The sequence below is a fragment of the Molothrus ater genome, chromosome 24 (assembly GCF_012460135.2).
Source record: "Molothrus ater isolate BHLD 08-10-18 breed brown headed cowbird chromosome 24, BPBGC_Mater_1.1, whole genome shotgun sequence".
NCBI classification, from domain to species: Eukaryota; Metazoa; Chordata; class Aves; order Passeriformes; family Icteridae; genus Molothrus; species Molothrus ater.
The window spans coordinates 4,799,774-4,813,043 of record NC_050501.2 but is presented as its reverse complement, the minus strand read 5'-3'; the positions used below and the strand labels follow the sequence as shown (position 1 = coordinate 4,813,043).

Here is a 13,270-nt window from a genome sequence, read left to right as displayed (position 1 = left end):
ATAATAATTATATTATTATATATTATATAATATATAATAATATAATTATCATATTATAATTATAATTATATATATCTATATATCTCTATATATCTCTCTATATATATATCTATATCTGTATCTATATCTATAGCCATATATTAAAAAATATATATTATACTATATATATTATAATAATTATTAAGGAACATCTTCAGAGACCCTGCCTGTGTGTCTCACCTCAGAGGTGTGAGCAGCTCCTTTAACCCCTAAACCAGGACAAAACCTCTCCATCCCCATCTCTGAAGAGGCTGCCAAAATATCCCTGCCAAGGCTCCTCCTGAGCCTACAACATTCCCCACAGTGCCAGGGGAAAAGCTCCCACTCTGATTGAATCAGCTGCTTTTATCACTCCTCCTGATGCACCCTCTGCTAATAAATATGGAAAAACTGCACTGAAATTGCAGAGCCCTGCTGCAGTTGCATTAACTCCATTACCTCTCCTCCCAGACTCCCAGCTCCAGTTCCATCAATTATCCCGCAGACAGAGTTTAAACACTCAGCACTTCCTCACAACAAAGCAGGGACACTGCTGAAGGGTCCTGCAGCTGCTGGAGCACCTTAAACACGGCTCTTTCCCAGAGAGAAAAAACACAAATAAAGTGGATTTTATCCTACACAGCAGAGAACATAAATTTAAGTGGGGTTTTGTGGCGTTTCTTTTCCCATGGAGTTAACGGGAAGCGACAAAAGGCGCTGCTGAGGGGGAGCGGGAGGTGGGGCTGCGATGTTTACTGGAGGTGACAAAGGATTTAGCTGGCCCTCTGCCTTATTTATCCTTCTCCTGAGCAAAAAGAACTGTAGTCACCTTGGAGACGTGAGGCAGTGACAGAGGAACATTGCACCGGACCAGAGGTGACTCAACACAAACTCCAGACACCAGCTCTGTGCATTCCCAGCTGACAAATGCTGGTTTTCCAGGAATTTCTTTACCAGGACTTTTTTCTTTACCAGAATTGAACTCCAGGATTTTTTCTTTACCAGGATTGAACCCCAGGATTTTTTCTTTACCAGGATTCAACCCCAGGATTTTTTTTTTTTTAACCAGAACTGAACCCCAGGATTTTTTCTTTACCAGAATTGAACTCCAGGATTTTTTTCTTCACCAGAATTGAACCCCAGGATTTTTTCTTTACCAGAATTGAACCCCAGAATTTTCTTTTTTTTACCAGAACTGAACCCCAGAATTTTTTCTTTACCAGAATGCAACTCCTGGATTTTTTTTCTTTACCATGACAGAACCCAAGATTTTTTCTCTACCAGGATTGAACCCCAGAATTTTCTTTCTTGTACGAGAACTGAACCCCAGAATTTTTTCTTTACCAGAATGCAACTCCTGGATTTTTTTTTCTTTACCATGACAGAACCCGGGATTTTTTCTTTACCAGGACAGAACCCCAGGATTTTTTCTTTACCAGAACTGAACCCCAGGATGCCATTTCACCCCAAATTTGCATCTCCGCAAGCCACAGGAACACTGGGAGAACTCTCTCCTCCCTTTTTGTCCCTTCCTCTCCTCTTCCCTTTTTGTCCCTTCCTCTCCTCCTCCCTTTTGCTGTTTTTAAGATCAAAAGCTTTGTGCTCTTGATTGGTAATTAAGTACAAGTCACCCAGGCTGCTTTTTCAAAGAGTAATTAAAAGGTTATCAAGAGAAACATGCAAGGTGCAGGTAATTCCTGCTGCAGCTGTAATTAGGTCAGCCCGGAGATAACTCCGCTCTTATCACAAGGATCACATCATTCCCAGAGTTCAAACCAAATCCTTCAGCTTTCAGTCAATTAAATATGGCCCAAGAGGTGGTTCTGAATTCTGAATCACACAGCAGATTGATGGCAGTCCCTCTCCTCACTCTTCAGCCACTTGTCAGGGAAGAGGGATGAGGAGCTGGGAGCAGCTTGAGGAGACACTGGGAGCTGTGGGACGTGAGCTGCAAGGGAAGCAGGGCCCTGTGCCAGCAGCAGGGTTTGCACAGAACCCTGTTGGGAAGGATGAAAGTTTGACAAGAAAGTCTCACAGATATGTGTGCTTAGCAGAAAGATTTTTAAATGTAGAATCTGATGAAGGAATAGAGATGGAAGCAAGTTTTGGTATAGAAGAAAAGAATTGCTGAGCCAGTCTGACTGGATAACCAAGGAGGCAAAGGGTGTGTGAGTTATTATGAGGGGTTTTTATGGCTTAGAGCAAAGGATAAACCCACCCCAAACAAGAAGATGTTTTTACCAAGCAGAAAGAGAGCACAGGCAAACAAGGAAGGAGAAAAAAGCTCTCAGAATTTTCCACCGCAAGAAAACCGAAAACAACTTCTGGCTTAAACTGTAATGTACTGACTGTTAGTGATTGGAGAACAGTGACATGAATATGGTAATTACAGCAGTTATGATAGGCTGTAGATAAAAGTTCAGGTATTGATTGGTTCTGCTGTATTGAGATGTTCAGCAAAGAAAGTATAGAATGCATTGTAACCAAAAGAAAAGTATAGAATGCATTGTGACCAAAAGAACAGTCTATAATGCATTGTAACCTAAACCAAAGGGTCTCCAGGGCTGCCTGCAGCTGGAGCTGACAGCTGTGGGCACAGCTCTGTCACCCACAACCCTGGACTGCTGTAACTCTTGGATACAATAAACTGCATTTTGGATACAATAAACTGCATTTTGGAGAGACACCTGGAGTCCCACATCCCTCATTCAGGCTCTTGCTGAACCCCATTGCAATAATGACTGCAAACGTTCCCCCAGACCCTGCCCACCCTGCAGGAACAGGAATTTCTGCAGAACCCTCCTCAGAACAGGCGGGTTCCTCCCAGATGTGTCAATAAATTGGAATTTGTTGTTCCTCCCAGCGATGCCCGTGGAAATGTGGCTGGCACTGCGAGGCCCTGGGAGTTTTTAACTCTGCATGCAGAGCCTCCAACAAATGTTTTCTCAAGCAAATAAAACTCAGCATCACTGAAATGTTTTGTTTGAACAGGGAAGAGACCAGAGGATGACACAATTCCCTGCCCACAACAGGTGGGAAGGGAAGCCCAGGGGTTGGGAGAGCCTGAGAAACCCCAGCATTGCTCAGCACACTCACAAGTGAGGAGTCTCTGCTGGTAGAAACATCCCATGTTCTGTCCCCTGGGCTTTTTTGAACATCTCTGGAAGGAAAAAAAAAAAAAAAAAAAAAATCGGATTTTCTAAGCTGACCACTTCCATTTGGAGTGTAAATTCAGCAGGTCTCACAGGGAGCCAGAACGACCAGCGCGCAGGGAGACTGTAAATGTGTTTTCCTTGGATCTGAGGACAAGCCTGAAGCTTCAAATCAGGGAATTTGCAAGTGATTTAAGATTCTCACATTAAAGGGGTCCTGCAAATTACTGGCAGATGAAAAAGCTGGGGGAAGCCACGTGGTTCTGTGGTTGCCCACTCTGGGGATGTCGTGGATCAAGAGCCTGACACAAAGAGGGGCAGAGCCTCTCCCGAATCCCACAGCAATCTCAGAGCCATAAATAACCCCAAGAATTCAAATTGTAGTCAGGTCTGTGCTGAGTTTCTGAGCCCAGCACAGTGGGAAGGCAATCAGGAAGGGAACCTGATTGGAGCGACCTGGGAACAATGCCACAATCACAGGGCACAAAGGGAACCGGGCAAAGAATGTTCTGGAATAACTGCACGCCTCCACAGGATCCCTGATCCCACAGCAGCTGGGAACTTGGAGGAAGAGGATTTGGGAAGAGTCTGGTCTGGTGTAATGAGCTCAAGAGAAGGGGAAGTCCTGGACAGGAAGCAAAATCTTGATGTCCCTCATCAAGGAAGAGAAAACTCTGCAGCCACCAAATAGAATTATTATTAATATAAGAGTTACAATGATATAATACAGCTCTCGGGTTTCACAGAAAATTCCCCCACAGTGGTTCCTGCTGAAAGCCAGGAGCTGGGAAAATTCCAGTGGACAAGGAGGAAGGTTCCAACTGAAAAAAGGGTTCCAACTGAGGAAAAAAAAAGGGAAGTTTAGGTTATATAGAAGGAAAAAATCCTTCCCTGTGGGAAAAATCCTTCCCTTCTGTGGGCACAGGTTGCCCACGGAAGCTGTGGCTGCCCCTGGATCCCTGAAGTGTCCAAGGCCAGGTTGGAGCAGCCTGGGACAGTGGAAGGTCCCTGGCCATGGCAGAGGATGGAATGAGATGGAATTGAGTTCCCTTCCAACCCAACCCACTGCAGGATTCTAAAAACCCAATGATTCCAGAGAAGCTGAAATAGCAAAGCCTTGGAAAGGAGCTCTGATTTTAGCAAACAAAGCAAAGTCATGGCACTGAGAGATGACAACAGCCCTGGATGTCTAAATTAAGGCACTGAAAGCCATTTAATATTCACGTCCTCATCACAAACACGCAAGGCAAATTCCCTAATATCCAGTAAAGCTGTTTATTAGCAAATGCCTCATTGGATTAGGGCTGCTCTTATTCTATTAGGGAACCTTCACACCACATTAAATTGCAAGACAAGAGGGTGTTTGCCAGCACATGATGAACACAACATTAACCCCTTCCCAGGAAATCCTGGAATGGGCTGGGTTGGGAAGGACCTCAAATGAATGGGGGATGCTCAAAAATAGAAGTTAGGGAGGGGAAAGAAGCAAAGAAATCCTGTTGTCCCTTCTTTTCCCCTTGCTCACAGCTCATTTTGGGCGAGCTCTGATGAGTGACACGTGGCCATCCATCTTCAGGGCTGCACCTCAGTGATGAATGGAGAACATTTGGAGAGCAGGCAGGAAAAAAAAAAGCAAAATTGATGGGCACGAGAAAGAAAAAAAAGGGAGAAAGAGGGAGAAAAAAGTAACCCAGTGTTAGGCAACAGTTAAGAGTTTAATGAGGTGAGATTGATGTAATAATAAAAAAAACACCTGGGGCCTCCTGAGGTGGAAGGGACCCACAAGGATCAGGGGACACCCCAACAATCCCACCCTGTGCATCAGAGCCTTGTCCAAACACTGGAATTGGGGAACAAAGAGATGAGACATGAAACAGCCCAAAGGAGCCAACTCCAGGTTTAGAAATGACTACTCCAGAAATGTCCAAGGGAAGAAATCAAATATCCACCATGCAGCAGTTCATCTTTGCTGAGCCCTCCCCAAGTGCTTTCAGGCCTCTAGAAATCCTCCTCTTTATCTCCCCCTTTTACTCCCCTTTCCAGCCCTAAACACACTCCCTTTCCTGAGCTCAGAGCTGGAACATTCCCAGGTGGATTTTGCTGCTGGTTCCACCCCCAGCTCCCATTCACCTGCCCAAGCTGCACCTGAATTTCACCAGGAAGGCAGAGGGGGAACATTTTCTGCCTCCTCACCCTCTTCCAGTGCAGGGCCACAGATCCCCAGCTCACACTTGGGAGGTTCCTTTCTGCTACTTTTATTTACAACCGGAATATTCTAGTGAGGATCTCAGAGCAGCATTAACTTCTCACCACGCAAAGTTTCCTAAGCTGGATTTTACCCCCAAATTTTCCACCTTTCCATTATCCCCAAAGCAAAGCGCTGAACCTCCTGATTAAACACCCAGGTCCCATAATTAAAGTGATTCTCAAGCACAGTTGCCAAATGAGGAGATGATTTATTTGCATAACTGAAATAATCTACATAAAGAGCTGATTTCCACCAGGGTGCAGCTCAGATGTTCCACTCGGGTCAGGCGAGACACTGAGGTCAACGGATTTGTCCTGAACTCGGGGGCTTTGAAGGAAAATCCATTTCCAGGGCTGCAGAATTCTGGATTCAGAATTCCAGGGATTCAGAGCCCGGATGCTGCCATTGCTCCCTGAGTTTTTGAATGCATCAGTGTCAGGCTGGAGCTGCCACCAGCACCTCCAGGGGTGTCCCCAGCTGAGAGGGCTGAGATCACAACTGACACCTCCCAGAGCATCTGCTGCCACAGCAACCCAGCAAAATAAACTTTTTTTAACACTGGAAGCCTCACTGGAAATGCCATGGGGAGTTTTCCTATTGAGAGGAACAGTGGATTTGTCTTTCCAAACCAGCTGTGGGGCTGCTGGGAGATCAAACCAGCACTGGGAGATAAAACAATGGGAAGGATTCCACTGATGGGTGAATGGAAAAAGAGATTTGATTTTACAAATAAACTTTAGGTTTGCTGAGAAATTAAATTGGACATTGAAAGGTGAAAGAAACAATGGGGAAGAAAAAGCCCTAAATTCCATAAGAATTAAAAATTCAAAGGGAGGGTTGTACATTAGAGGGGAATCTTTGGGATCAGGTGTTCTGGGGAGTCTGAACCTCTCAAGTACCTCAGAAAATGGGGAAAGAGAGAAGGGAAATGCAGCTGGGAAACTGGGATAAAAAGGAGGCTGCGCCCTCCAAAAATTGGGGAGACCCCAGGGCAATGCCCCATGGCCTCTCCCTTGATTGGAATAAAGTTCCAGGACTCCTCTGTCTCCTTTTTGGACACAACCCTCTGGTGTTTGTGGATGAATTTTCCTAGAACAACTAAACTGGATTATTGAACCCTTCTAACCCCTGGAGATCCAACAATGGGAGGGAATGCAGCCCTGTCCTGCTGCTGGATGGACTGGGGGTTAAGGAACAGCCCAGATTTTGGGGCAAAACCCACCAAGGCTTTGGCAGAGCTGTCACTGAACCCCACAGTCCATCCTCCTGCTCCAGGAGTCTCCTTTGGACTGAGGGAAGCTCTGTGCACATTAACTCTGCTTCCCTCCTCTCCATTTCCTAATTAACTCCTCTGGATGTCTGGGACGAGCCTTGCTAAATCATTACTGTCAGGAGTTCAGAGAAACATTTCAAGCCTTATCAAGAGCTAAGAAATCAAAACAACTGTAAGAACTGCTCATGGAGAAACACTCCCAGTTTATTGCAGCATAAACAATCCAAGGGCAGATTTAATCCCAGTGGCAGGAAGGGGGGGAAGATGTTTATAAACATCACTGTAATGAAGAACTGTACCTCGTTCTCAGATTCCCCTGCTCAGGCAGCCCATCGTAGATGGATAATACATCAAAGTCTTCCTCTAGTGCAAAGGACTGGAAAACGAGCTGTATCCTGTTCTGCTCCTCAGCAGTGATTGTCCACGTGCAGTTTGCATAATTGGGGTATCCATAGGGAAAGCCTGGGCTCTGTATTGTCCCGTTTGGGCCCTGCAATGTGTGACTGCAGTTCTGGGCTGCCAAGAGAGAAAAAAAAAACAAAAAACAAAAGCACAAAGTCAGAGGTGAGCATTGAATGTCCTCAGCATCCCAACAGAGCACACAGGGCTCTTCCCAGCAGGAGAAACAGAGAAAAGGAAAATCTGAGGATGAAGTTTTGGCAGAGGGGGGGAGCAGGGATGTGGAGCCCAAAGCCCCAGGCACACCCTGGGCCCTGCTCCCCACAGAGCACAGCTGTGAGCACAGCTGGATCCACAGCTGCTGCCTGGCCCTGGGGACAGCTCCTTCCTCAGCCACCCCTCCCCAGCCCAGCACAGACCCCAGAGCTCTCCCATCCCACCCTGTGCGTTTGGGATTGCACCCTGCCAGGTGCCAGGTGCCAGGTGCCAGGCCCTGCTGGGGCACAGCACAGGGACAATGACAGAGCTGAGTGAGTGTCCCCTTCTCCCCCCAATTCCAGGGACAATGACAGAGCTCACTGTCCCCTTTTTCCCCAATTCCAGGGACAATTCCAGGGACAATGACAGAGCTGAGTGAGTGTCCCCTTCTCCCCCAATTCCAGGGACAATGACAGAGCTCACTGTCCCCTTTTTCCCCAATTCCAGGGACAATGACAGAGCTGAGTGAGTGTCCCCTTCTCCCCCAATTCCAGGGACAACTCCAGAGGTGACTGTGTATTTCTCCCCCAAATCCAGGGACAATTCCAGGGACAATCCCAGAGCTGAGTGTCCCCTTCTCCCCCAATTCCAGGGACAACTCCAGAGCTGATTCTCTCCTTCTCCCCCAATTTCAGGACAATGCCACAACTGATTCTCTCCTTCTCCCCCAATTCCAGGGACAATTCCAGGGACAATGCCACAGCTGAGTGTCTCCTTTTTCCCCAATTCCAGGGACAACGCCAGAGCCGAGTGTCCCCTTCTCCCCCAGTTCCAGGACAATGCCAGAGCTGTCCCTTTCTCCCCCAGTTCCAGGACAATGCCAGAGCTGTCCCTTCTCCCCCAGTCCCACCTGGAGGCAAAGAAGGGCTGAGTGTGCAGGCAGTGCCACATCCCCCCCTCACCCTGAGGAAGCAGAAGGGACCCCAAGGAGGGCCAGGCTGAGCCTGCCTGGCCAAGGCTGCCTGAAATCTGCATGGCCAAAGGTGAGCCACAAACCTGACACCAAAAAGAGCAGGACACAGTGCAAGGTTTGACCAAACCATCCTGTAAGGTGCCCTCCAACCCTGATCACGTAATGATTCTGGGAATGGCTCACTGGAACAAAAAAACAGCAGCAGCAGCGCTCACACCCCTGTCAGACCTGATGGGGGCACACGGGGGAGAAATCAGTGGCCAGACCCTGCCCTGGGGGGCTGCTGGTTCCTCTCAGCCAGCTCTGACAGGTTTGTGCTCCTCATTCTGCCTCCACACACAGAACATCTTCAGTCAGTATTTCTGAGGAGCTGCTGCACAGCTGCGGAGAACAAAACCCCCTCCTGCAGCACCAGTGAAACACCTCAAACCTCACTCAAATCCATCTCCCCTGCCCAAGGCAGTACCTGGGAACACTGCATCCCAAAGATAAAGAGCCACCATGTACCTTTACAGGACAGATGAGATTTTATTCTCTCTGGGGACACAGGTACATGAATGTGTTTTGGGAACAGCCTAAATGACAAATTCCCCTCAGCCTTTTCCTCTCCCTTCACTGCTGCTGTCCCTGGATATCTCTGGAGGCACAAAGAGCTCCCTCCAAACTGCTCCAACCCTCCCTGCTTTAATGGAAGAATTCCTGCACACAAAGCCCAATTCCAGCCAGAGCTGGAAGGGTCAATCTCATGGCCCAAAAGCTGAGTTTCACCTTTATCCCCTGAGCTGCTGCTCCAGCTTTTCCCACCCATGCTGGATTGTTTACCCTGCTGATGGGAACAGAGGCTTTCAAGTCAAAATGCATTAGAGTAGAAATTACTTCTTTGATTTCTCCTTGCCTTTTTTTTTTTTTCCCCCTGCTTTTTTTTTTTTTTTTTCTCTCAAAGGCATTTGCACTTCTGAGTGCCAAGCAGCTACAGGTACAGAGCTGCAGAGTGGTGCTCATTAAAGGCAATTATAATTAGATTGACCTACTTTGGGTGCAAAAAACGCTCCGTGGAACTTCTCCCTGCAAGACAGAGTTTTATGAATCTAAGACAGCCCATCCTATTTACTACCCAGGGAATCTTTTTGTAGCACGTTTATTGGATCAATGAGAGGCAGGACAGCCCTACAATCCACCGGGGATTAAAGTGAGGGAGGCACAGGATTCCTTGCCTGGAGTATTTTGCATTTCTGTAGCACCTGGCTTTTTGTCACTACATAAGAGACAAATCCGCCTCCCTCCTCCACTTGGGCTCCATTTCTTTTGGGGAGTTCACTGGAAAAGCTCAGTGCCAGAAAGCTGCACAGGAGTGGGAATATTCCTGTGATCACAGAGGAGTAAAATGAAGCCCAGTTTGGTTTAAGAACCAAAGTTCCACGAGCTGTGTTCTCCAATTCAGTCGAATCCTTTCTCCAACCTCAGCCACGCTCAATAAGCAGCAGGGGGATATTGAACTGTCCCTCCTGCTCATTTTTATTTTAATCATAAGTTCATCAGAACAATTTAAGGCAAATGGGAAATTAAAGAGGCTGTATCTCTCAATTTCCTGACGGTGTAAAAGCTACCAAGGCTGCACAAAGCTCAGGAAATAAATTCAAGGTCACAGACTCCATGTTCCAAACACTTCCAAGGTCATATGGAAGCTCCAAAATCCACAAACTCAGCCCATCTTTCCACAGCCAGTGCCTGTGCCACAAATGGACATAAATCTATCTGAAAGAACAAATAAATAATAGGAAATAAGACAGAGTTTTATGATGTATCCAATCAATCTACTGAAATATTTGCATGTTCACGATGTTGACCCAGAGGTGCTCTGGGCACAGATAAAAGAAAATTGCTTATTGCAAACAAAGCACAGCTTTGCAAAAGCTGCCAAACTGGGCAGTAATATATTCTGTAATAGCTGTAATAGCAGAGAACTTCATTTATATTGGACATTGCTGGAAAAAGTCATCAGGCACAGAAAGAAATCCGGGAAGCTGAGGGAATTTATGTGTTCTATCATTTGCTTCCAGGTCTGAGTTAGTTCAGCTCATCCTTGACTGACAAAACCTTATCTGAAATTCAAAATTTCTCCTGTGAAGATTGCAGAAACAATTCCCTTTATCCCTTTGGCCCAGGAGCACAAACAAGTAGAAAGATATGAAAGGGCAGCGCCGGTGCCTGTGCTGGCAAGTTCCAGGTGCATTTGGGGTTGACAGAGAACAATTCTCCCAACATTTCTGGCACTTTCTTCCCATCCCAAAGTCTGACACGAGGCACCTTCAATTCCTCCCCCAGAGAGGAGAATGCTGCATCATCCCCCCCAGCTGAGGTGTGTTCCTGGGGATATTCCAGATCCTCAGCTCTTCTCCATGGGCTGACATTCCAGAGGGTGGGACCCCCTGGGCTCATCACAGGGATGGGTTTGTGGGCATTTGTCCCATTTGTGATGGAGGAAAAACAGAGCTGAGGCCAGGCTGGGCTCTGCCAGCACCTCCTCTCAATTCTGGAGAGTGCTTTGCTGGGAGTGGGTCCCTGAAATGAATCCCTCAGCTCTGCTTTAATGCAGGAACTTCAGACAAGGACAGGGGACCACTGAGGGCATCATCATTTAGGGCATCATCCTTTAGGGCATCACCATTTACAGAATCATCATTTAGGGAATCATCCTTTAGGGCATCATCCTTTAGGGCATCATCATTTACAGAATCATCATTTAGGGGAATCATCATTTAGGGGATCACCAATTAGAGAATCATCATTTAGGGCATCATTATTTAGGGAATCATCATGTAGGGGGATCACCATCTAGGGAATCATCATTCAGGGAATCATCATTCAGGAATCATCATTTAGAGAATCATCATTCAGGGCATCATCATTTAGGGCATCATCATTTAGGGGATCACCATTTAGGGCATCATCATTTAGGAGATCACCATTGAGGGCATCATCATTTTGGGGATCACCATTCAGGACCTTCACAGGATCATTTAGGCTGGAAAACACCTCCACGGTCATTGAATCCTTTAAGGAAACCCACAGCACTTTGGGAAAACATCTTTATCTGGGACACCACCAACGTAATTCACTGCTGGTGACTCAATTTCTCCATTTTTTCACACGTTGGCTTGACCAAATCTCCACTTCCAAGAGTCCTTTTGTGCAACAGGCACTCTCTGAACATCCCCAGACTAACTGGCTTCACCCTGGCCTCCTCACCAGGGAAATGATGGAATATTTACTCTGCACTACCCTCACAGAAGAACTGCAGTTTGTAACACACATTTTAATCCACACGGTACAAAACCTAACGTGCCCAGACACTGCAGTGAAAAATAAACATCAGCTGAGCAGAGGAGAGCTCCAAACCCCCAGGCTTCAGTGTGGGGCTGCCATGAAGAGAAAGGAAGGGAGGCAGGAGCAGGAACCACATCCTCGTGCTCCAGAGCAGAGTTCTTGTGACAGGACAAGCTCCAGGAGTGGAGGCAGAGGCTCGGGGGAGGTTTTATTTGCACTGTAAATCCAAAGTCATCTCGACACATGAGCCAGCACCATTCTGGTGCCAGTCACTGCAGATTTAGAGGGGCCCTGAAGCAGCTCCAGCTCAGCCCAGTGTCCCAGAGGTGGCAGTGTGACAGTCACTGCGCACTGACCAACCCCACCAGGTTCTGAGCAGGAAAAACAGGAGATTCAGCCACTGGAAAACACTCACAGCAGCAGGATCTTTGTTATTCCTTTCAAATAAGCAACACTCCAAGCCAGGAATGAGCTGCCCTGGCTGCTGCTCCCTCCCAGCCCTGCCTGACAGGGAATTCCAGCAGCTCCAGACTGAGATAAACCTGAACATCCAAAATGTGTCACTACAAACCTCCCCCTCTGCCAGGAGGTAAACAACAACAACAAACAAAGGCGTCCTCTGACGTGACAAGTGCGAAGGAAACCAGTGGGGAAAAAAAATCATCTTCCACCTACTTGTAATTCCTTAAACTTCAATCCCAGGCCAGATCCAGGGGGGGTGTAGAGCAAGGAAGAATTGTAGCTGTTGGTTTACACCATGTTATTATCCAGGCAATGCTTGAGAGAGAGGGAGACTGAATTTATCTCTGAAGTGCTTCCTGAAATACAAGTCGCTGCACTTTGTTCCTCAGCAGAAACAAAATCTAATTTAGCAAACGCTGATGCATGGTCACTGCACAATTCAGTGGGAACAAATATCAAATCATGCACAGTGCCTTGCTCTCAGCAGCATCATTTATGGAGGATCCATGGCTGCCTCCTCCCTAATGCAGCAGTTTGGGGTTTTGCCATTTGCTGTAGTTACTGTTACTCACACAGAAATGCTGTTATTCCCTGTTGTTCTACAGCCCATTCCACAACCACAGGCACATAAAAAAACCTTTCTGAGCAAAACTGAAATGCACAGGCAAACACTGAAACACCAGGGGCAAACCCTGCTTGTCCAGCAGCACCTCCAAGGTTTGCTCACCTCACCCCTGTCGCAGACATCTTCTATCAAAAATCCTTTCCTTAGGATTGCTCCTCCTGAGAAGCTGAGAGGCCTCAGGAATAAAATGCAACCAATGGTTATCTGCTGCTGTGGAATGCAACAGGTGCATCTGGGATTGGGCTCATGTGGTTGTTTCTAATTAATGGCCAATCACAGCCCAGCTGGTTCGGACAGAGAGTCCGAGCCACAAACCTTTGTTATCATTCCTTCCTATTCTATTCTTAGCCAGCCTTCTGATGAAATCCTTTCTTCTATTCTTTTAGTATAGTTTGAATGTAATATAGATCATAAAATAATAAATCAGCCTTCTGAAACACGGAGTCAGATCCTCGTCTCCTCCCTCATCCTCAGACCCTGTGAACACCATCACACATCCCAATGCTCAGAGCTCTCCAAACTCACCCACACCAACTCCTCATTGTTTGCACTGCCTCTAAATAGGGAAAAATTTCTTGTGGCCATTGTTCAGTGC

General features: G+C 46.9%; 1 protein-coding gene across 3 annotated transcripts in view; it reads right to left on the bottom strand.

The window, feature by feature from the left end:
• CSMD2 (CUB and Sushi multiple domains 2) overlaps positions 1-13,270 on the bottom strand; it is a 248,594-nt gene that overhangs the window by 226,657 nt on the left and 8,667 nt on the right. For all 3 annotated transcript variants that reach the window (XM_036396894.2, XM_054517183.1, XM_054517184.1), the window contains one exon: positions 6,991-7,207. In XM_036396894.2, the coding sequence (XP_036252787.1) occupies positions 6,991-7,207 (217 nt within the window). The remainder of the gene's footprint in view (positions 1-6,990; positions 7,208-13,270) is intronic.